At 37.6% G+C, this 21,832-nt stretch overlaps 1 protein-coding gene across 15 annotated transcripts in view; it reads left to right on the top strand.

Annotated features, from left to right (window-relative positions):
* The window catches only part of CFAP43 (cilia and flagella associated protein 43), a 140,204-nt gene that overhangs the window by 108,581 nt on the left and 9,791 nt on the right, over positions 1-21,832 (top strand). For all 15 annotated transcript variants that reach the window (XM_054522822.2, XM_054522821.2, XM_054522813.2 and 12 more), the window contains 8 exons: positions 446-571; positions 8,874-8,993; positions 13,582-13,689; positions 15,232-15,318; positions 16,016-16,104; positions 17,940-18,153; positions 19,186-19,298; positions 20,588-20,747. In XM_054522822.2, coding sequence (XP_054378797.2) covers positions 446-571; positions 8,874-8,993; positions 13,582-13,689; positions 15,232-15,318; positions 16,016-16,104; positions 17,940-18,153; positions 19,186-19,298; positions 20,588-20,747 — 1,017 coding nt within the window. The remainder of the gene's footprint in view (positions 1-445; positions 572-8,873; positions 8,994-13,581; positions 13,690-15,231; positions 15,319-16,015; positions 16,105-17,939; positions 18,154-19,185; positions 19,299-20,587; positions 20,748-21,832) is intronic.

Below are 21,832 nucleotides of genomic sequence, written 5' to 3'. Positions count from 1 at the left end.
AAAATGCAGGTTTGCCTTCCAATCTGACAAGACACAAACAAATCAATAAAAATAAGTAACTACAGTGGTTTTAGTCTCTACTGAAGACAGGAATACTGCTTCGTCGGTAATTATCCAGATATACCAGTAAACATTTTCTTTGATACCTGACATAGGTGTTCCTGGAGCTCAGGGGTAGTTCTCGCTATAAAGATACCAACACACCCCTCTGAGTCTATCACCTAAGAGCCAGGTATATCCCGCCCTGCTCACCTTCACCTAAGTCACAGAAAAACTGTTGTAAAATTTTAAAATATCTTTTGCCCAAGATGTCAGGTCGTTGTCCTTGCCACTGTGAAGGACTGTATCCTTTTAAAGGGCTTTAAAAAAAAAAAAACTCTGAGCTTTTACTGTACTACTGCATTTACGTTTGAGCTGAAATATATGCTTTTCTTCATATCTTCAGGTGATTCCTCAGCCTGCTTTCATGGCAAAACCTGATGCTGTGTGGACTGAAGAAGAAAGAAAACAATTCAAAGATTATGAGAAAAAAGTAAAGGAGTTAAATGAAGAAAGAGATAAGTATAGAAAGGTCAGAAGGCAAAGAATTAATATAACCTACCATATCCAGAGTGCTGTTTAAATATCTTTTCAAATGTTTTCTATTTTCTCGATATCTTTAATAGCTTAAGGACAGTGTTTCAGCTTAAATTCTCAAGAGAATTTAGAGAAGTAGGTGGAGATAAATTTAAGGAGTTAAAACAATTTTAAAGCCAAGAAACATATAACAATAGTTTTTTTAAAGCTCTTATTGATTTCAGCATTTCCCATGTCATTACAATTCATTTGGCCCTTCATTCATTCTTCAGGTGTTCAATGAACACCTACTACAACATGTTCAAGTTACAGCAAGGTATTGCTCTGTGTTGTGTACATTTATTTGAACTCAGTAATACTTTTGCTTGATTTGTTCTCCATCTCAAGAAAAGAGTTTGAAGAACAAATGGCACAATCAATGCAGTACATTATTTACAACTCAAATTCAAGGTTTTTACAGTGCAGTTCTGCTACTTTTATCCCCGTCCATCAGAAGGAAACACTGTCACATTAAAATTGCTCACAATTACAGTAGAGATATAAAAGATGATGATGTGCAGTCAAGTAAATAATATTTATTCTTCTATGAAGGAAGTAAAGTCATACCATCATTCAAGGTAGGACAGCTTGCCAGCTTGCTAGTGGCTGTATCTCATGAAGAGCTTCTTTGAATCTGTTGTAAACGGGTCCGCATTTTTATTCACTGCGGCCCTGTAGGGTCCCTTATATTTTAACCTAAAATGGTTCTTACTCAAAGCCAAAATCAGTAATACTAAAAGAAGTAAAGATTTCAAAGAGTTAGAGAGTATAGATGCCTAAGGAATAAAGGCTAGTGACCTATCAACTACATTTACTCCACAGTTTTGTGTTGTAAGATAGTCCACTGCCTGCACCCTCACGTCCCTGCACCTTCTTCGTACTCACCTGCTGAACCCCCAGCCTTCATTAAATCCGATACTCTGCCTTCTCTGCACCTGCACCCATGAAGTGGATAAAGAAAAACTGCTGACTGGGTTTACTCAAAATTATGACCTTAATCTCAACTGGGTCCTTAGAGCTGGTCAGCAATGCTGCTCCATTTTTCCCCTAGCCAAGTGCTCTCACACTTGAATGTGAATCTGCATCACCTGGGGGATTTGTTAAAAATGCAGGTTCTGATTTCATTGTTGCTCTGCGAAAATAGAAGGACGCTGAGATTTTGCACTCCAAATAGGCTATTGCTGGCAAGTGGACCCTACTTTAAGTAGCAGGATCCTAGAGTACCATTTCATACCCATTGCTCGTCTCCCAAACTTTCAACACCTGACACCTTCAACTCACTCTCACCTTATTTTCTATTTTACTAAGATAAGAGAGACAACTAAAAGTGATTTCCCTTACTCCTCTACTGCTGCATCCACCCGCCAGCTGCACTGAATCCATGGCGTCTGCCTTTCTGCTGCTTATGGGTGAAATGGCCTAGCATCCACCTAAGCCTGGTCCTCTCCTGGTGCACTAGCCACCATCCCATCTCACCTGTTCAATGTCATTACTCATCAATTTACCCTCTTCTTTCCTGCATCATCAATTTTTCCCACCCTGTGGATTTTCCCTGTCAGTGTAGACACGTGCTATAATTGTATACATCTCTCATCTTATTTAAAAAAAATTTCCTGGAAGGAAATGCTAGAGTTCTTTCTACTGTTCTTGTGATATTTGGGTCAGTATAAATTTATTTCAAAACAAAAAGGAAAAGGAAAAAACTCAACTCCTTTGGCCTCTCTTTCCCCCTGGATCACTCAATGTCTCTGCTCTCCTTTACTGCAAAACTCAAAAAAATCTATGTTGATGGTTTTCAATTTCTCTCTCTCTCAATTAAAAAAAAATCTTGTATCATGGAAAATGTCAAACATGTATAAAAATAGAGAGAACAGTATAATGACCCCTTTGTCCAGCTTCCGCAATTATCTACTCACGGCCAATCTTAATTCATTTTATACCTCCACTTCCTTCCCTAACATTGGATTATTTTTTTCACCAATTTTTATTTTAGAATTATTCAAATGTACATAAATGTTACATGAATAGTACCATCTGTATACCATATATTTGTACCAATAGCATATATATTACGTATATGTTATATATATTATATATATGTACCTGTGCACACCAGTTTTTTATGTTGCCACATTTGTTCTCTTTTTCTCCTGAATAGTTAGAGATAAATCACAGATATCATGATATGCCTAAATAATACAGCTTAAACCTCCTAAGAACAAAAATATTCTTCTACATAACCACAGTAAAATTATCATACAAAAGAAGCTTAATATAAATATGATTATCTAATTAAGTCCATATTCAGATTACCTTGTTGTCCAAGTAATGTCCTTCATAGCTTTTTTTGTTGATGTTTATCAAAAAACTAATCAATTTCACTTAGTTTTTAATGTTCTTTAATCCAGAACAGTTCTACAACTTTGTGTTCCATGACATTGACATTTTTTAAAAATTGAGGCTGATTTTTTTTGTGGAATGTCCCCCAAGTTGAATTTGATTGGTTTCTCATGATTAGATTTAGGTGCAATATTTCTGACAATCATACTAAGTAGATGATGCTGTGTCTTTGGTGCATCATATCAGGAGGCTCCTAATTTCAGTCAGTCCCGCTGTTGGTAACATTAAGTATGATCACTGGAAAGAAGGTTTCTCCAGATTTCTTTATTATAGAAGTTCTCTTTCTCCTTCGTGTGTAATAGCTAATCTATGGGGGTGACATTTTGAATCTGACTCTCTGTTCATTCTGTCTTTTGGCATCCATTGATGAACCTTGACTGAATCAATTATTACTATAGTGATTGCAAAATGGTGCCTTCCTAGTTTTTATCATTTATTTTATACTTACTAGTTAGTATTCTTCTGCAAAGAAGAGTTTTTCCTCTGCCCTACCAGAGGCATACTCTAACTTAATGTGTTTTAATCCGTGACTATCATTATTATTTCTGTTGTTCTAAGTGTTTGGAGCTTCTTCAAGTTGTTATCTGTATCCTTTTCATGTGTCCTCATCAGTTTTTGAGCACTTTCTCCCTTTCTAACACAGCAAGATGTTCTAGGCACCAAAAATCAGCTATTTTTCTTTTTAGAGAATCCTGGATTCCTTTTATTGGCAATTGGTATTTAACGACCAAGATCTGGGTACTAGATGTGCTCTTTGCTATAGGGGTTAGGAGTCATTCTCTCTCTCTCTCTCTCTCTCTCTCACACACACACACACACACACACACACACACACACACACACACACACACACACAAACATCCAGTTAGCTCCAATTCCAACTCAATTCCAATTCGACAGCACAGGGTTCTTTTCTCTTTCCTTCATTTAATATTTAGGTCTCCCGTTTTCAGTGAAAACTCTAGTTCCCAAAATATAAATATGCTTACTGATTTGCTCAGTCCTACAATGTACATAAAATACCTCTATCAAAAATGCTGTCCCATCTACCCCCTATGTTTTTTTCACCAAACTGTCTCTGCCTCTTCCCAGAGATTCCAGCTGGGCTAGAGGCTGAGCCCCTTTGGTAACAACATTTAAGGGAACATGAGCACAATGCATAATGTCCTTAAAAGCGTGTTGTGGTGTGCACATTTTGTAATTACCTTTTTTGTTGTTTTATAGCAATCATATGTAAAACATTCCAAATAGTTCTACAGCTCTGCAATCTAATCCCTTTGTCGCTTTTGGAAGGTGACTTTTCAGCTTAATGCACATTGCCCTCTCTATAGAGGAAGGAAAAAGGTATGGGCCTGCCTTACTGAGAACTAAACAGAGTCCAGGGAAAGACTCCCCTGTGGCAAACCACTTTGTTCTCTACAAAGTATCAGCTAAACCAGAAAGGTGATTCCAGGAGGGGTTAGCCAAACAGCAGCAACAAAAAAAAAATGTGCAGTTCAGATTTTCAGCTTTAAGATATCTTTGGACAATGTTATTTTTACTTGTTTTATTTTTTTCATTAGAAGTGACCAAAATTAAGATGGTGAGACCTCTGAGACCAAATTTTTGTCCCATCCCTATCCCCTTGCCAATTGCTCACAGAATGGATCGTGTGCCCCTTATGTTGAGGGGACCACTTAATTGCTCTCCTGCCTCCTTGAAAGAACGAAATAAGATTGTGTTTTTGCCACCGATTTAGCCATATAAACCCCATCTCCTTGCCCTTTTCTGGGTTTTGAGCTGCTGTCTCTAAAAGTGCCATATCACTGTGCTTGGTATCAGTTGGTGCTGGAGAAATTTTGAACAGGTTATATACAAAACCTTTTAAATTTTATATTATTTTAGAACTTTGCTCTTTTGGGTTTGTGGCATCCAGGCCACCCTGTTTGGCTGTGAGAGCTCTCTACAGTCTGTGGGCTGGCAGTTTGCTGATCGTTTAAAGATTCTTTCCCTACTCAATCCCCACTTTTTGGTAAGGTTTTTGTGTAAGGTCTGTTAGGTTTACATCCTGAAGCTTATTGGCTTAAAATGTACTCTTCTTTGATGTAGTCTCTTTGGGGCCAATTGGGAGAAAGAGAAACCAATAGTGCAACCATTTTGATTCTGAATATTAACAGGTATCTTTTTGGAAATAAAGAAACAGTCCCTCCAAACAAACAAAACAAATACTATAGCAATTTTCAGATTTCCTAGTAGCTTTTTTTTGTTCTTAGACTATATCCCACTAAGAATACACCAACATATTATGTTGAGAATTACTTTGACTAATTCTTTTTTTCCCCTTTCTGTGAGGATAACATTACCAGTTTGATATACAGTTGACTTCTTTAAGCAATGGGGAAGAGGCTGGTGTGTCTTCTGATTTTATGATTTTTCTTTTGTTTCTATATGACCCCCTAATTTCCACCTCTTCCTTCTTTGCCTTTACTCCCAAGTCTCCACAGGTCACTTTCCTCTTTCGAGTTGCCCTTTTCTCCCCAAAGCAGTTACCCTGAGACCACACCTCTGCCCTTTTAAGTCCCTTCTTTTTTATTTCAAAGTAGCTGCTTTTCTGACACCTCTACAGCTACCACTCTAATGCAAACTACTGTCTGTCACCTTTCCCAGGATTTATTGCCTTAGTTCCTCTGCCCCTTGCTTCCTCCCGCAATCCCTATATCCCATCTCATTTCATCTCCTGTCATTCTTTCCCTCATCAACTCTTCCACTTCCACTGATTTCCTTACTGTTCCTCAGATATCCAGCAAACTCTTGACTTGAACACCCATAGGTCATTCTCGCTGCAGGTCCTTGACACACTGTATCCTTGGCCTGGAGCACTCTTCCCCCATTTAGCTACATGACTCGCATTCTCACCACTTTGAGATCTCTACTCAATTGTCACCTCATCTTCCTATTATGGTGGAGATTCCTGCTTCTCCTCAATCCTGCCCTATGTCCCTTTTTCCCTGCCTTATGATTTTCCATAGTACTTATCACCACCTGGCTGAGTTCACTTTTACCTGTGCCTCTCCTCTCCTACCCCCTTCAAGATGACCATTATGTGGAGTGGAGATGGTTATATAGTAACTGTGCATTTGCAAGATAATTATTTAACTGCAATGTGATAAATTAGAAGGGCAAGTTCAGGATGCCATCTATGATGGTGAACACAGACATTGACTTAGATCAGCCACTGGTACCCACCAGATCCACTTTGCCGGCTGCTGTGCCCATCCCCTCACTGCTATGAGTGCTCCTGATAGAGGCTTTTACACCTGAGACCTTCTCTGGAATGTTGTTGCCCTTGGATGATCAAGGGAGCCTCCTTGTCCAGAGACATCCCCAAGTTTACACCACTACCCTCACCCAGGGCAGCCAATGACGGGCTGATGGAGCCCGAGGGGAAGGGGGTACAAAAGCCCAGCCTCCTCACCCCAAGATGAGACAATTCAGCAGAGTCCCTCTCATTTCTCCCAACCCTGGGAATCAGGCCAAGGCTGGGCCACCTGAGATGGCTTCATTGCTCAGCTCCTGCCCCTTGCGTGCCCTGCTTCCCTCACCCCCTTACAGGTGTCTCCTAAAGGGCGCCCCCTCCAGAAATCATGTGCCCTGGAATCCTGTTACAGGCCTTGCTTCTGAGACTTAAGACAGGGCCCAAGGAACTCTTCCTTGAGAACATGGCATTTATGCTTGCATTGGAAAAGTGAGAAAGACTGAAGAGGCCGAAGAGTGGAAAATGAAGCATAGGCAGATGGAAGAGCCTGTGAGAAGGACCTGCAATGGGAAGAATTTGGGACATTTAAAGAAGAAATGGCAAAGGGCCATTTTACATTACAAAAAGATTCTTTCAGGACCAGAGACCCTCAAAAGGCCCAGAATCTCAGTGTTTTTAAAGAAGGGTGGATCTAAGACATGTAGACAATCTGGCCTCAGCCAGCTGGGTCTGTGGCCATTTGCTGTATGCTGATGTTTTCATTATCTAGGAACAGGTGAACTTGATAAAGGGCCACCAGAAGGACACAATCTGTGGGACTTTTCTGTGGCTATGAGATAGCGATATAAATTATTACAAGCAAATGACCCTGATATGTGTTTTTTTCATATTTGTTTGTTTTATTTTCATATCTCCTCACTTTTAGGTAGCTTAATTTGGATGGTCTTTGTCCTGGCATCATATGCCTCTATTATTTTTGCTAAACCTCTTTCTCCATTATCCTCCCAGAATCAGTCTCTTTCCTTATTAATCTGGCATAGAGAGAACTTGGCTTTTTAAACTTTCTAAACTGGTATATATTTATACTATTTATTACTATCATAGTAATAATTAATTTGAATAAGAATTATCAATGGATGCTAAAGCTGGTAGATAAAAGTGTGATGAGAAACAAGATATTTACATAGTCTCAAAGTATCTTTCCACAAATTAATAAATTACAAATGGAAAAACTAAGTTTACAATAGAGAAAGTGGCAGACACTACTTAACCAAGTGATCCAAGTTAACATCGCCAATAATTAAGCAAACCAACATCATGTATCTCCTGATGGGGTAGAGACAGAAGGACATAACATAACTTACGTAGTGTTCCTGCTAAAAATGTGTAACCTGGGTGTACAATTGAGAAAACATCAGACAAACCTAAACTGAATGGCATTCTACAAAATAAGTGGCCTGTCCTCGAGTGTCTGCAAATTGTTCTCAAATGGTTCAGAAAAGTGTAGGAAGGAAAGTAGATAGGCAGGGAGTGGGGCAGGGGGCATGGGAGAGAGAGAGAGAAAAGAGAGAGAGAGACAGAGAGAAAAGCGATAAAGCAAATAAGGTAGAATGTCTACAGTTGGTGACTTTGAAAAAGGTATATGGAAATTCTTTGTACTATTCTTGCAACTTTTCTATAAGTTTGAAGTTGTATCAAAATAAAAAGTTACAAACAAATTTAAAGATAAAAATGATTTATAGCAATATACCTCATTTTTTACATGTTTTTTACTTCGTATTTTTTTATTTTTAATTTTTGTGAATACAAAGTAGGTGTATATATTTGTGGGATACATGTGATGTTTTGATACAGGCATGCCATGTGAAATAATCACAATATGGAGAATGGGGTATTCATTCCCACAAGCATTTATCCTTTGGGCTATAAACAATACAGTTACACTCTTTTACTTATTTTTTAGTGTACAGTTAAGTGATTGTTGACTATAGTCACCCTGTTGTGCAATCAAAATTTTACGTCATATTTTGATGTTGTTCTCTTTAAAAATATAAATTTATAGCTTTTCACTTACGTCCTGGTGGAATTTTTTAAAAAGAGAGGACAAGGGAACATTTTCCTTTTGATATAGAACTGTTTGGAGAGACAAAACATACAGAAAACAAGAGAGTACAAATATATAAATATACATATATGTACATTCACTTCTTATTTCCTTAAAATAGAAATAATTCCATGAAAATGACCAGTGCTTGAAAACAATAAAAATTTTTTAGGGCTATATCATGTGTCTGGAGATTGCTGTCCTATATAAAGAGTGAGGATTTTCTAGAAAGATTTGCTGCAATTTGCTTTCCTAGGCCTACTTCTGCCTGTATCATTAGCCATGATCAGTAATTTTAAGCTTTTTTTCCCAATGTAATGTTTTCTAAGCAAAAATCTCAACACACAGTATATTAAACAGATCCAAGTGGGAGCATCTCTGGTTTAAGAGAGTACAGAGCCCAGAACACCTTGCAAGGGCTGCCCTCCATCTGCCCCTCCCTTGTGGTGAAATGTAAACATCACTTCCTAGGAACCTTTAATACTCCTAAACGTTAACTTTACTGTTGCTTCCTTTTAGTCATTAGAAGCAGAACTGAAGAAACTTCAAAACTCTATTCAAGAAAGCACACAGGCCTTTGATGAACATTTGAAAAGACTTTTTGAAAGGAGAGTGAAGGCAGAGATGGTTACCAACCAGGTAAAGAAAAGCTTTACTTATGTGGCTTTTAAGGAGCTTGCAGGGCCCTTCCATAGTTCTTGGGATGAAGATCTACATCATTACCAGGTACTAAGATCTTGTATGCTCTGGGCCCTGGGTCCCTCTCCAGTCTCATCTTGTACACCTTCCCCTTTACCTGCCATACTTCCTCTTTCAACATCTTGAACACACCCAATACCCTCCCTCCTCATGCCTCTGCCAACTCTGCCAGTAATACTGTCTACCAACACTTCTTTGCTTCCTGAACTATATTCATCCTTCAGATCCCAGCTCAAAAATCAGCTCCTCAGACTAGGTAATAGCTTCCTATTATATACTGTATTTTTTCCTTTCTACAATTCATTGCTACTGAATTGTAATTTATGTGAGGTTATTTTTAATGCTTTCAAGACTAGATGCTCCATGAGGGTAGAGACTAAGTCTGTCTTGTTCATCCCTGTATCTCCAGCAAATAGCAAAGGGCTTTGTTCAAAGCATGTGTTGAATGAAAAAGTAATCCTCATGTCCCAAAAGATCCGGTGAAAAAACATCTGTCTTAATTATCTCCAGCAGTAGGAATAAAAATGAAGTATACAGTAACTAAAAGCAAGAAGATCAAAGAGTGATGCCCTTAAATTCTGAGGAAAAAATTATTTCTAGCTTTGAATTCTATACCCAGCCAAACTATCCATTGAGTTTAAGAAGAGAATAATGATTTACTTAAATGTAAATGTAAACCCCCAAACTATAAAAATCCTGGGAGACAACCTAGGCAATATCATTCTGGACATAGGAACTGGCAAAGATTTCATGATGAAGATACCAAAAGCAATCAAAACAAAAGCAAAAATTGACAAATGGGATCTAATTAAACTAAAGAGTTTCTGTACAGCAAAAGAAACTATTCACAGAGTAAACAGACAACCTACAGAATGGGAGAAAATATTTGCAAACTCTGCATCTGACAAAGGTCCAGCATCTACAAGGAACTTAAATTTACAAGAAAAAAAAACAACCCCATTAAAAAGTGGTCAAAGGACATGAACAGACACTTTTTGAAAGAAGATATACATGTGGCCAACAAGCATATGAAAAAAAGCTCATCACTGATCATTAGATAAATGAAAATCAAAACCACAGTGAAATACCAGATACCATCTCACACTAGTCAGAATGGCTAACTAGTAAAAAGTAAAAAAATTACAGATACTGGTGAGGTTGTGGAGAAAAGGGAATGCTTATGCACTGTTGGTGGGAATATATAAATTAGCTCAACCATTGTGGAAAGCAGTATGGCAATTCCTTAAAGAGCTAAAAACAGAACTACCATTCAACCCAGCAATTCCATTACTGGGTATATACCCAAAGGAATATAAATTGTTCTATTATAAAGACACATGCACGCATATGTTCACTGCAGTACTATTCACAATAGCAAAGACCTGGAATCAACCTAAATGCCCATCAATGATAGACTGGATGGAGAAAATGTGGTACATATACACCATGGAATACTGTGCAGCCATCAAAAAGAATGAGATAATGTCCTTTGCTGGAACATGGATAGAGATGGAGGCCATAATCCTTATTAAACCAACACAGGAACAGAAAACCAAATACCATATGCTCTCACTTATAAGTGGGAGCTAAATGATGAGAACACATGGGCACATAGAGGGGAACAACAGACACTGGGGTGTCTGGTTTCCTGAGGGTGGAGGGTGGGAGGAGGGAGAAGATCAGAAAAAATAACTATTGGGTACTAGGCTTAGTACCTGGTGACAAAATAATCTGTACAACAAACCCCCATGACACGAGTTTACCTAGATAACAAACATGCATATGTACCCCGAACCTAAAATAAAAGTTAAAAAAAGAGAATAATGATATTTTGAGAAATGCCGGGTCTCCCAAATTTACATGCACTCATTTGATGAGAGCTTTTGAAAGATGTCTGACCAAAGCAGGGGGCTTAATGAGAAAAGATGGTGCAACGCTGGAGAGATGTGAAGGGAATCTTCAGGAGGATGACTATATCCCCAGGATCCCAACAGGAATGGTACACTGAAAGGGTTACATTTAAATTCCCTCAGTGACTTTTTACAGAGGTATGAGCAGGGTTAAGGGAAACAGCAAGGAGTGGCAAACATGTTGTAATTAGAAACAATGGGAGGCCAGTACTATCTCTAGAGCTAAAGAGGCAGGGAAAGAGAGCTGTTCCCAGAACCCAGCAAGACATGTAGCTTTGGGAAAGGGGCTGCTCTTTGGAGTTGTGGCCACAGATAGAAGAATGTAATCACTGGCCTGGCAGGGAGTGGATGTATGGATATACTGGGAGTGAGGGGGGAGATTGGGAATGAATGCTCCAGCCTAACAGCAGCACTAGTCATAGCCAAAAGGTGGAAACAATCTAAATATCCAACAGCTGAGAGCAGATGAGTAAAATATGGTGTATCCATACAAGGGAGTATTATCCCACAATAAAAAGGAATGTGCTAATATATGGTACAACATGGATGAACCTTGAAAACATGCTAAGTCAAAGAAGCCAGACAACAAAGGCCACGTATTGTATGATTCCATTTATGTGGAATCATATAGTTTCTAAAGCAGGCAAATTTATAAAGACGGAAATTAGAAAGTCGTTGCTTTTGTGGGGAGGAGGAGGCCTCTAGGAGGTGACAGAGGGGCAGATGGGAAATGACTGCTAAACAATTTTTGGGGAATGATGAAATGTTCTAAAATTGATTGTAGTGATTGCTACACAACTCTGCAAATATACTGAAATACACTGAATTGTACACTGTAAATGGTGAGTTGTATGGTATGTGAATTATATCTCCACAAAGTCGTTATTTTTTTAAAGGTATGCTGAGATCCTCTTGTCATATAAGATAATGAGGAAACTAACAGACTACTCGGTAATATCAAAATAATTCAGGAGCTAACTTAAAACATTTCCTTTAAATGAGACAATTTAAGATTCAAAGATGATAATAGTTGCAATTAATTAAACCCATCACATTTATTTAAATTTATGAATTTGTGATATTTTAAAAATAGAAGTGCCAATCAGTCACTTTCAGAGGGTGAAAACAAATTCATTATCTAAAAACTGATAAAGGGAAAGCATCAAGTATTTAGTCTGCCTTTCCTATATAAACTGAAGTGTACCACTTTGAAACCAAATAGTAGATGATGAGAAGCATCTCTTTATAAAAGTATTTCAATTAATAAGTGAAAAGGGAAACTAAAACCAGATTTTCACCATTTTGCATCTCTCAACGGATTAATGGACCTGGGCATTGAGTATCTGCAGCTGCTGACATCACAGAAAGAAAGACAATCAGATGATATATGTCTCCTGATCAAAGAACACAATACCACCTATAGTCTTGTTAGAAGGATCAAACTTAGATTTGATCAGGCCTCTGGACCCAGCTGCCATTTTTCAAGAAATAAAAAGGATGAAGCCTCGATAAACTACACCATGAATATATAGGCATTAAAACCAGACTCTGCAATGCTATAGAGACTGCTGATAACTACAAATAAATTGTGAGGAAAAGAAATGAAAGGGAACATGAAGATTATAAGAGATTTATTTTATTTTTAACCTTTAAGTTCAGGGGTACATGTATAGGTTTGTTACGTAGGTAAACTCATGTCACAGGAGTTTGTTTTACAGATTATTTCATCATCCAGGTAGTAAGAAGAGATTTAAAAGACATGAAAAAAAATTATGAACAAGTTATACTGAAGTGGCTAGGTTTCTGTCTTAGTCTGTTTTATGTTGCTATAAATAATACCTGAGGCTGCATAATTTATAAAGAAAAGAGGTTTATCTGACTCATAATTCTGCTGGCTAGAAGGTTCAAGATTGGGCATCTGATGTGGGCCTCAGGCCACTTCCATTTATGGCAGGTGAAGGGGAGCTGGGGTGTGCAGAAATCACATGGTCAGAGAGGAGGCAAGAGAGGATGCAGGGGGGTGCCAGGCTCTCTTTAACAATCAGCACTCGGGGGAACTAATAGAGTATAAACTCACTCACCCCTGAGGGAGAGAATTGATCTATTCATGAGGGACCCATACCCATGACCCAAACACCTCCCAATAGGCCCCACCTACAGCACCAGGGATCACATTTCAACATGCAGTTCGGATGGGGCAAATATCCAAACTACAGCATTATACACCTCTGGGTAATAAAACTACAAAGAAACACAATATATAATAAAAAGTCAAGATAGTGTTTAGTACTGGGGTTGAGATTTTGATGAGGACTCTTGGAAGAAGCAAGTGCAGTCGTAAAGTTCTGTTTCTTGCAATAAGTGGTGTTTGCCTTTATAATAACCCATTAAATTATATGTTCATGTTATGTATTTTTTGTATATGTGATTTACCTTACAATGAAATTATGAAGAAGGTAAAATAACTGAAGTTATTGCAATAAGCTATATTCCCTTTATCTTTAAAATGTTTCTCTTACCTGTATGTCATAAACTTGCTTGATTAGTGCCAAGTCTATAGAAAATATTGTCTCAGGTAGAGGTATTTCCGCCAACATTTTTCTTAAATATTTCTACAGGAGGAATTGAAAATAAGTAACCTTGCATTTTCTTTATTGTTGGATGAAGAATTAAGCTCCAGAGAAAAATTCCTGAACAACTACCTTATAAGGAAACAGCACGAGAAAGTAAGAATAGTGTCTGAAATCTGAATACAAGCATTTCCTGATAGACATGCCCCTCATTTAGCAAGAGCTCATGTGTCTAGACCCTTCCTTCCTTCCTTCCACTATTCCTACATAACTATGTACATCCCTTGGCTCCCTGTCTGGAACTTTGCTCCAGGGCCAGGTGAAAGTAACCATGCCAATCTGTTAATAAAGTTATGTGATTCTGCATCTGCAATCATTTAGCCAAAAGAACTGTGTAGCTTTCATATGACATGGTTTATAAAATGAGGCCATATAGCTTCATGGTTGAAAGCACTGGCTGTGGGACCTTGGACAAGGCATATAACCTTTTAAGCTGTTTACAAGCTCTTATTTAGGGAATGTTTTTCTCTCTGGACACACTAAGATTTACTAAGATGTAAGCAATGGGCTTGCGTATAGAATGAAAAACTGTTGTATTATGAAAAACTCTAAATATGAGCTTGGATAGATATGGTTCATTTAAAAGACAATGAATACAAAATGTTTATCACATAATGTTTCAACAAATGTCAGCTTTTGTTAGTAGTATTAGTAAAGAGCATTTATGAATGTGTGACTTATAAATGACATGAACTTTTTTCTAAGAGCCTATTAAACAGCATATGCAAAGCTTCTTCTAAATACAACTTTACGTATAGCAACCCTGCAGCATACTAGATTTCTTTCACAGATGAGGATACCATCTCAGAGAGTCTGGGTAACATGCCTAAGTCAGCCACTAGTGTGTAATACAACAGCAGCTGGAACTGTGGGAATAAGTGAACATCCAAATGCAAATGAGCAGACGCTATTTATTCAGAGCTTGGCACAGCAAGGGACTCATCCATCTTCAGTTACTTTTGGCAGACTCAAAGGCAGGAAAGGAGTAGGAAAGCTTTATAGTGCAAAGAAGAGAGGGCTTCAGGTGCAACATGATTGGAAGTTGTTGGCATGAGGAAGCTAGAGGCAAACCAATTAGAAGCGGGACAACTCATTTGACTGGTTTAGGGAACATATTTGGCTTTCTCTGGATGGTCCTAGGTTGGAAATGGGGACAAAATTGTAGAAGCTGGTGGTTATGATCAAGCCCTGAAAGTTTGAGGCCAATCCTTAAAAAGGCTGTGGTTTAGTTTCCCAGCTGATGATTGTAGAGGTTGTGGGTCAGAGTTCTGTTGTTACATATGGTCTGGCCCTTGTTTGCATGTATATCCAGTCTCTCAGAACCCAGGTCCATGTGATTCCGAAGCCTGTGCACTGTCATCCTCCACACTGACTTACCGAGAATGCAGTATGCTCCATAGACACTCACACACTCATACACAGAGTTAGCTGTACTTAGAAACAGGTGATTGGGTGTTCTTTCAAAGTCCCCAGTTGGTTTATTTTCTTCTATAAATCTTATCTTCATGAATGAATACTTCACAGACATATTTCTCTTGTACTAGGAAATTCCTTGCTCTTTTTTAGTATCCCCAATATTTTTGTTTATGCTGGAAAGTCTCCAGTTTCAATCATCAACTATTCCTGATGCTGTTACAGAGCCAGACTTCAGAAGCTGTTCGGAAATCTAGAGAAGACCTGGATGTGTACAAGGAGCACTATGACAACTTACTGGCAGAAGACAAAGTGAGAGTCGTTGTCTTACCCACTCAACAGTGCAGTAGAGTTGTTGCTGTCTGGATTGGAGGAAGGTTAAAGGGGATATAATATAATTTTCTCGCAGATTTTTCTCCCACTTAATTCTCAGCTATGGGTGAACTTCATTCTATGCCATTGTATATTTTTGAAAATCCATGTGTAAAATGAATTTTTATAAGCTTCTCTGGTTTAAGCTTTCCCTTATACAAAATACAGGAAAATCATCTAGCCTTTAAGGCTTTTCAAACTTTAGGTTGCAGACCCCATTACTTGGCCATGAAATCAATTTAGTAGGTTATGACCAGCAGTTTTATAACGGAAAAGAATAGGATAGAATAGCATAAAGAAGACAGATGCAACAGAATGGAATAGGAAAGAAAAGAATAGAGTAACATGCATGTTTTTTGGGTAAATATATTTTGGGACACTTCTTTGGGAAACTTCTGGATGATTTCTAAGACCTGTTATATGAAATAATATTTTAATACACTTAGATGCTTCTTATCAAAACAAATCTTTGAGAAATCATCGCACAGAGAATGGTTAATGTCTAACAACTTTATGAATCAAGGTTTCATGGATTTTTAAAACCAAAGTGCTACCACCTGTATTTTGAAGAGTATTGTCAACAAATAAAAGGTTTCCAAACCAAGTTGCAATCCTCAAATATCATGTTTGTCCTTAGGTTATGGATCGCAGCTTTAAAAAGGAATTTTCTGAAATTCCCGGTCATCAAGTGGATATACTCTACAAACTTTTTAAACGCCGACCAAGGTTTGTTTCTCCTTCACTATTGTGTTTCTGAGAAAAAAGTTTGCAAATAAACAGGAGTGTTACTAGATTTCAGCTTTTTTCTCCCAATTAAATGGAATTATTCAGTGTAATATCTTTTAGGTGGAGATGTTTTAGGGTTTTGATCCTAATTCAGTATTTTTTGAGATTATGTCTATATCTTAAGGTAGAGAATAATGATTTATTTTCATTATTTAAAAATAGTTAAGGATCTGTGTAAGCATGGTGCTATTGTAGCTTCTGCTTTGTACATTAAGGAAGTTCCTCTTACGTCATAGATGGCACACAGATTTAAAAACAGTTTTTTCTAAAGTGCGTTCAAACAAACACAAGTTCCCTGATGTATATATCGGAACTACTTGTAATAGGCTTCCAGGACTAAATAAGTTTGGGGAAAATACTGGGTTAAAAAAAGGAAGTTAAGCAGCTTTTCTTTTACTGCAGAATGTAATATTGGCCTTTGGATCTCCAAGTGTAAGAAACAGAGTAAGCAGTGTTTTCCAAACTTATTTGACCACAAATTGCTTTTCCTCAGAGTATCTCATGTGCTTGTGCTCAAAGTTTGAAAGGTGCCAGTATAATTGGTTGAAAATAACCATTTGAAAAGAGTTCTAAGAAAGTATCACTGATTTCCACCATTATAAATGCAGATTTCCAGTTTTCAATCAAATGTAATCTAGAAATCATGGAGTTTGTCACAAAGATGTAGTCGGCTAATTTGTGTTTGAGATACAAACTCTGACAGGTTACAGGCAACCTAGGGAATTTAACCTAGAACGTGCCTCTTGTTTTGGTTTTCCTTTTTTTTTGAGACGGAGTCTCTGTCTGTCATCCAGGCTGGAGTGCAGTGGCACGATCTCTGCTCGCTGCAACCTCCGCCTCCCGGGTTCAAGCGTTTCTCCTGCCTCAGCCTGCCAAGTAGCTGGGACTACAGGCGCGCGCCACCACGCCCAGCTAATTTTTGTATTTTTAGTAGAGACGGAGTTTTACCATGTTGAGCAGGATGATCTCGATCTCCTGACCCCGTGATCCACCCATCTCAGCCTCCCAAAGTGTTGGGATTATAGGCGTGAGCCACCTCGCCCGGCGGTTTTCCTATTTTTAAAAGAGTGAGTGGTAATTAGCCCAATTACATACCTTGTCCTTGTGGAAAAAGAAGTGAGACCTCCTGCAGCAGTGGGAAAAGCACAAGCTTTCTTGTCAAACAGAATCAACTTTAAATCCTAACTCCATCACCTGTCAGACTGATAGCCTTGGGCCATGAGCTTCTCTCCCAGGCTGACTTTCCTCATCTAGAGAATGGGGATGATAATATAGTTTCAACCTCACAGTGTAATGTAAAGCATCTTGATAGTGAGTGCCTCGCCCAAATCTTTGTACCCTCCTTCCCTTTCCAGCTGAAGCACAGGGAAATGAAACTAATCTATTAATGTAGATAAAAACAGAATTGGCCAGGTGGTGGCTCACCACTGTACTCCCAACACTTTGGGAGGCTGAGGTGAAATGATGGGTTGATTTATTTGCCTGCTTACAGTATACAGAAAGGAAATGTGTCCTAGCACAGGTACAACTGTCTATCAGTGCTGACAATAGTTGGACACATCTGTAGTCTAGCCAAGGTCACGTCTGAGAACCTGAAGAGTATGGAAGAAGGGCAAAGTGGATCCCTTTATCTGTGGATAACCCACCTACCAGCCGTCACATGCCAAAGGGAAGAGCCATACAATGTGTTATGCCTGTGCTAAGGGCCTAATTGTTTCACATTGATGTTTTTGTGAGAATGTGAAATGTTGATGGGCTTTTCTTGGTAATACCAGGATTTCCAAACAGAAAACGCACTCAGAAACAACCAGCGTTGTCCCTTTCGGAGAACTACCAGGATCTGACAAGTTGAATAAGGATGCCTTTGCCCAGTTAATGAAAGCCATGGATGAGTTGGACAATATTAGTAACATGCCAGAAGGCTTGGACCCTTTGGTCTGGAATCATTTCTGCATGACAAGACGAGCAAAAGTGGAAAATGAACAGAAAGTATATACTATTTTAACTTAATTTAATTTTTAGTGTACTAATATCAAATACATAGTTTACATTGGTCAGTGTAACCAAAAAAGCTAATTATTTAGGTTTCCCTGCTAGGGTAGTATTTGGTCATAGTAATAAGATAATGAAATACTATATTAACCCTGGTGCTATTGAAGGCTAAGTGTAGGCCTGTTGCTTTTAGACTGGCGCCGTTCAAAATAGTGTCCATTAACCACAAGTGGTTATTATGCATTTGAAATAAATATTGCCAGTCCTAATTGAGATGTGCTGTAAGTGGAAAACATACACATTGGAAGGCTTAGTATGAACAAAAAGAAATATGTCTCATTAATATTTTTATATTGATTTTACGTTGAAGTGATAATATTCTGGATACATTGAATTAAAATATATTAGTAAAATTAAGTTCATCTCTTTGATTTCACTTTTTATAATGTGGCTACTACAGAATTTAAAATTACATATGTGACTCACATTTATGGCTCACATTATATTTTTCTTGGACAGCACTGTTGTAGGTTATCTCATTTTGCATAGATTAGAATTATATTTGGCTCAGCAGAACCAACTTTATAGTTTTGCTAGAATGTAGCAACGAGTAAAAATTTAAGAGCGTCTTTATTTGGGAAGAGAATCCTTCCTCTTGTTGCTTCTTGACCACTACCCCAAATTCCCTAAATTTAATGCCCACATGCATCGGGCTGGCATATTTTTGTTAAAGTACCTATGATTCTATAATTTCACTTAAAGTGATGAGAACAAATTTTAAAAATAAGATATAAAATAATTTATAGTTGCTTGCATACTTGATTTTCACCAAGAAGCAAATTTGATACTTTTCAAATCGTTCAAATTGTTACATACCATGTACGTTTTAGACATTTAAATTTAAATGTTTATTACTTTCTTTGAAAGATAGACCTGTTAAGGTTTTTAAATTTAAAAAGTTAAAAGATGTATGTTGTCTGAAGTTGAAGCTCCATATGTTCTGACATGTTTCTGGCTCGGTTTCTTTAGGTAAAGCAGAAAGCAGCTGACTTATTGGAAATGGCAACTTTCCTCCGGAAGAGAGTTGAGGAGGAAGAGAAGGTGCAACAGGAGATTGAGAGAGTGTTCCATGAACTTATCCTGTAATTTGAAGCTTTCTTTCATGTTCACCTATTCAAAGTCTAATTAGGGCTAAATCAGGTTGTGTTATCACTGGGGAGAATGCCTACTGACTGCTTTACAGCTATCTCCCTTCCAGCACTGTGCTTTAAAATTTCCATTTTAAAAAGCGTGCTTTGTTACATAGACCTTGATTCAGGATGGAACTTTCCCACGTTTTGTTGCTCTTGTTACAAATAAGCAAGTTTCAGAAAAATCTTAGTATTGTTTTAAGTCGGCCCCTTCCACATAAAAATACAAAGAATCTGTTTTTTCCAGTCAGTACTTTGGGGCTCAAGGCATGTAAGCTAACCATGTGGAAAATTAAGCAGATGTCTAAGAACTTTCCATGTAGACACCCAGCCAACTGATATATTTTTCTTTAGGGGAAATTGTTGTTGTTTACTAAGTGATTAAGATATTTAAGTCCTTGCTTCATTTTTTGGCTATATTTGTAGCCTCATCGATAAATACTTCTCTGATGTTCCCAAATTGATTGTTACACATCATTTTTAGATCTAGGCTACAGCAAAGATATGAATTACCCAGAAATAGATTTGTTAAGTAACTTACATACTAAATATTGTTAGTATGGTATCAGAAATCAATAAATTCAGAATTTTAATAGAGTTATTTATCTTATTTTATTTATTTATTTATTTCGAAATGGATTCTCACTCTGTCACACAAGCTGGAGTGCAGTAGCAGGATCTCGGCTCACTGCAATCTTCACCTCCCAGGTTCAAGAGATTCTCATGCCTCAGCCTCCCAAGTAGCTGGGATTACAGGTGCCTGTCACTACCCCTGGCTAATTTTTGTATTGTTAGTAGAGATGGGGTTTCACCATGTTGGCCAGGCTAGTCTCGAACTCCTGACCTCAGATGATCCACCCACCTCGGCATCCCAAAATGCTGGGATTACAGGCATGAGCCACTGCGCCTGGCCAGGTTTGTTAGGTAAAAGCGTCTCTATTTTCTTCATTTTTACTTTACTTTTATTACCATCAAAATTATACAATCTTTTCTTAATCCTAAAGTAAAAATCTATAAATGTATTTCTGTCCATACCATTCTTTGAGCAACCCAGGTGTAATTCTGCATCAATAGGAAGAGGTTTCAGAGAGACCTCTAGGAAAGCTCATCATCAGGAAAATATTCTCCACACTAATCTCCAGCATGTTTTCCTTAAGCTGATTCGATTTTTATATTCTCAGATTATAGGTGAAATTTGAAATATATTACAACTACTTGCTTTGAAGTCCTTTTCAATTTAGATTACAGGAAGAGAAAGTGAGATTCCAGTTGAATTTGACAATTCAAATTCTTCTTAAACAAGGACAAGTAGAACTGGAAAATTTCCAGCTAGTACTGGAGTATTCTGATGCAATTCTCATCAACAAGAGCATAATTGAAGATTTGAATTCTGTGATTCGGGTAATTATACTTTTTATTTTTATTTTAATTCAAGGTCTTGCTTTGTTACTCAGGCTAGAGTCTTGTGGCACAATCATGGCTCACTGCGGCCTTAACCCTTGGCTAGGCTCAATAGATCCTCCCACCTTCACCTCCTAAGTAGCTGGGAGTACAGGTTCACACCACCACACCCAGCTAATTGTTTTAAAATTAGTTTTTTGTAAAAACAGAGTCTTAATATGTTGCCCAGGCTGTTCTCAAACTCCTGAGCTCAAGTGGTCCTCCTGCTCTGGCCTCCCAAAGTGCTGGAATTAACAGGCGTGAGCCACTGCACCTGGCCAATTATACTTTTTTAAAGAAAAAACATATTGCCTGCTATACCAAATATTTTACATTATTCTCCGATTTTCATAAGTAATTTTAATTCAATTAAGTCAGTGGTTTCCTAACTGTGGCTGCATATTAGAATCATTTGAAGAACTTTATAAATGTGCCCAGACCCCACCCCCAGGATGAGTATTTTTTAAAAGCTCCCTCCATAATTCTAAGGATCAAGAAGGATCACAGAGCTAAATGTCCATTCTAGTATGCCATCGTTTTGTTAGGCCCAGCCTATTCAGGCAAAGATAATCTTAGATAAGTTTAGTTAGTTGATTTCAGACCTTACTTCTTTTCTAATATGAACATTTAATGTTATTTCTGTATAAGCTTTAGGTATAATTGAGTCCTAAAAAAAAAATTCCCTATAAGCTTTATCTGTATTCTACAAATTTTAATATTTTGTGTTTTAATTTTCTTTTACATACTTTCTAATTTCTGTTGTGACTTCCTATTTGATTCATGGGTTATTTAAAAGCGTGTTATTTAATTTCTAAATATTTGGGGATTTTGTGCTATTTGCAAATTAGATGATAATGCTACTGTACATTTTATTTTTACAAATGCTATAAACACAAAACATATTGCTATTATTTTTGCTTTAGACAATTATCTTTTAGAATAATAAAAATGTGAAAAGAGGTATTTTCTATTTACCTTAATTTTCACTATTTCAAAAGATCTTTATTTCATTGTGTAGATCCAAATTTCCATCTTGTATCATTTAC

Source organism: Pongo abelii, chromosome 8 (assembly GCF_028885655.2).
Source record: "Pongo abelii isolate AG06213 chromosome 8, NHGRI_mPonAbe1-v2.0_pri, whole genome shotgun sequence".
Lineage (NCBI taxonomy): Eukaryota > Metazoa > Chordata > Mammalia > Primates > Hominidae > Pongo > Pongo abelii.
This window is presented reverse-complemented; position numbering and strand designations above follow the sequence as displayed.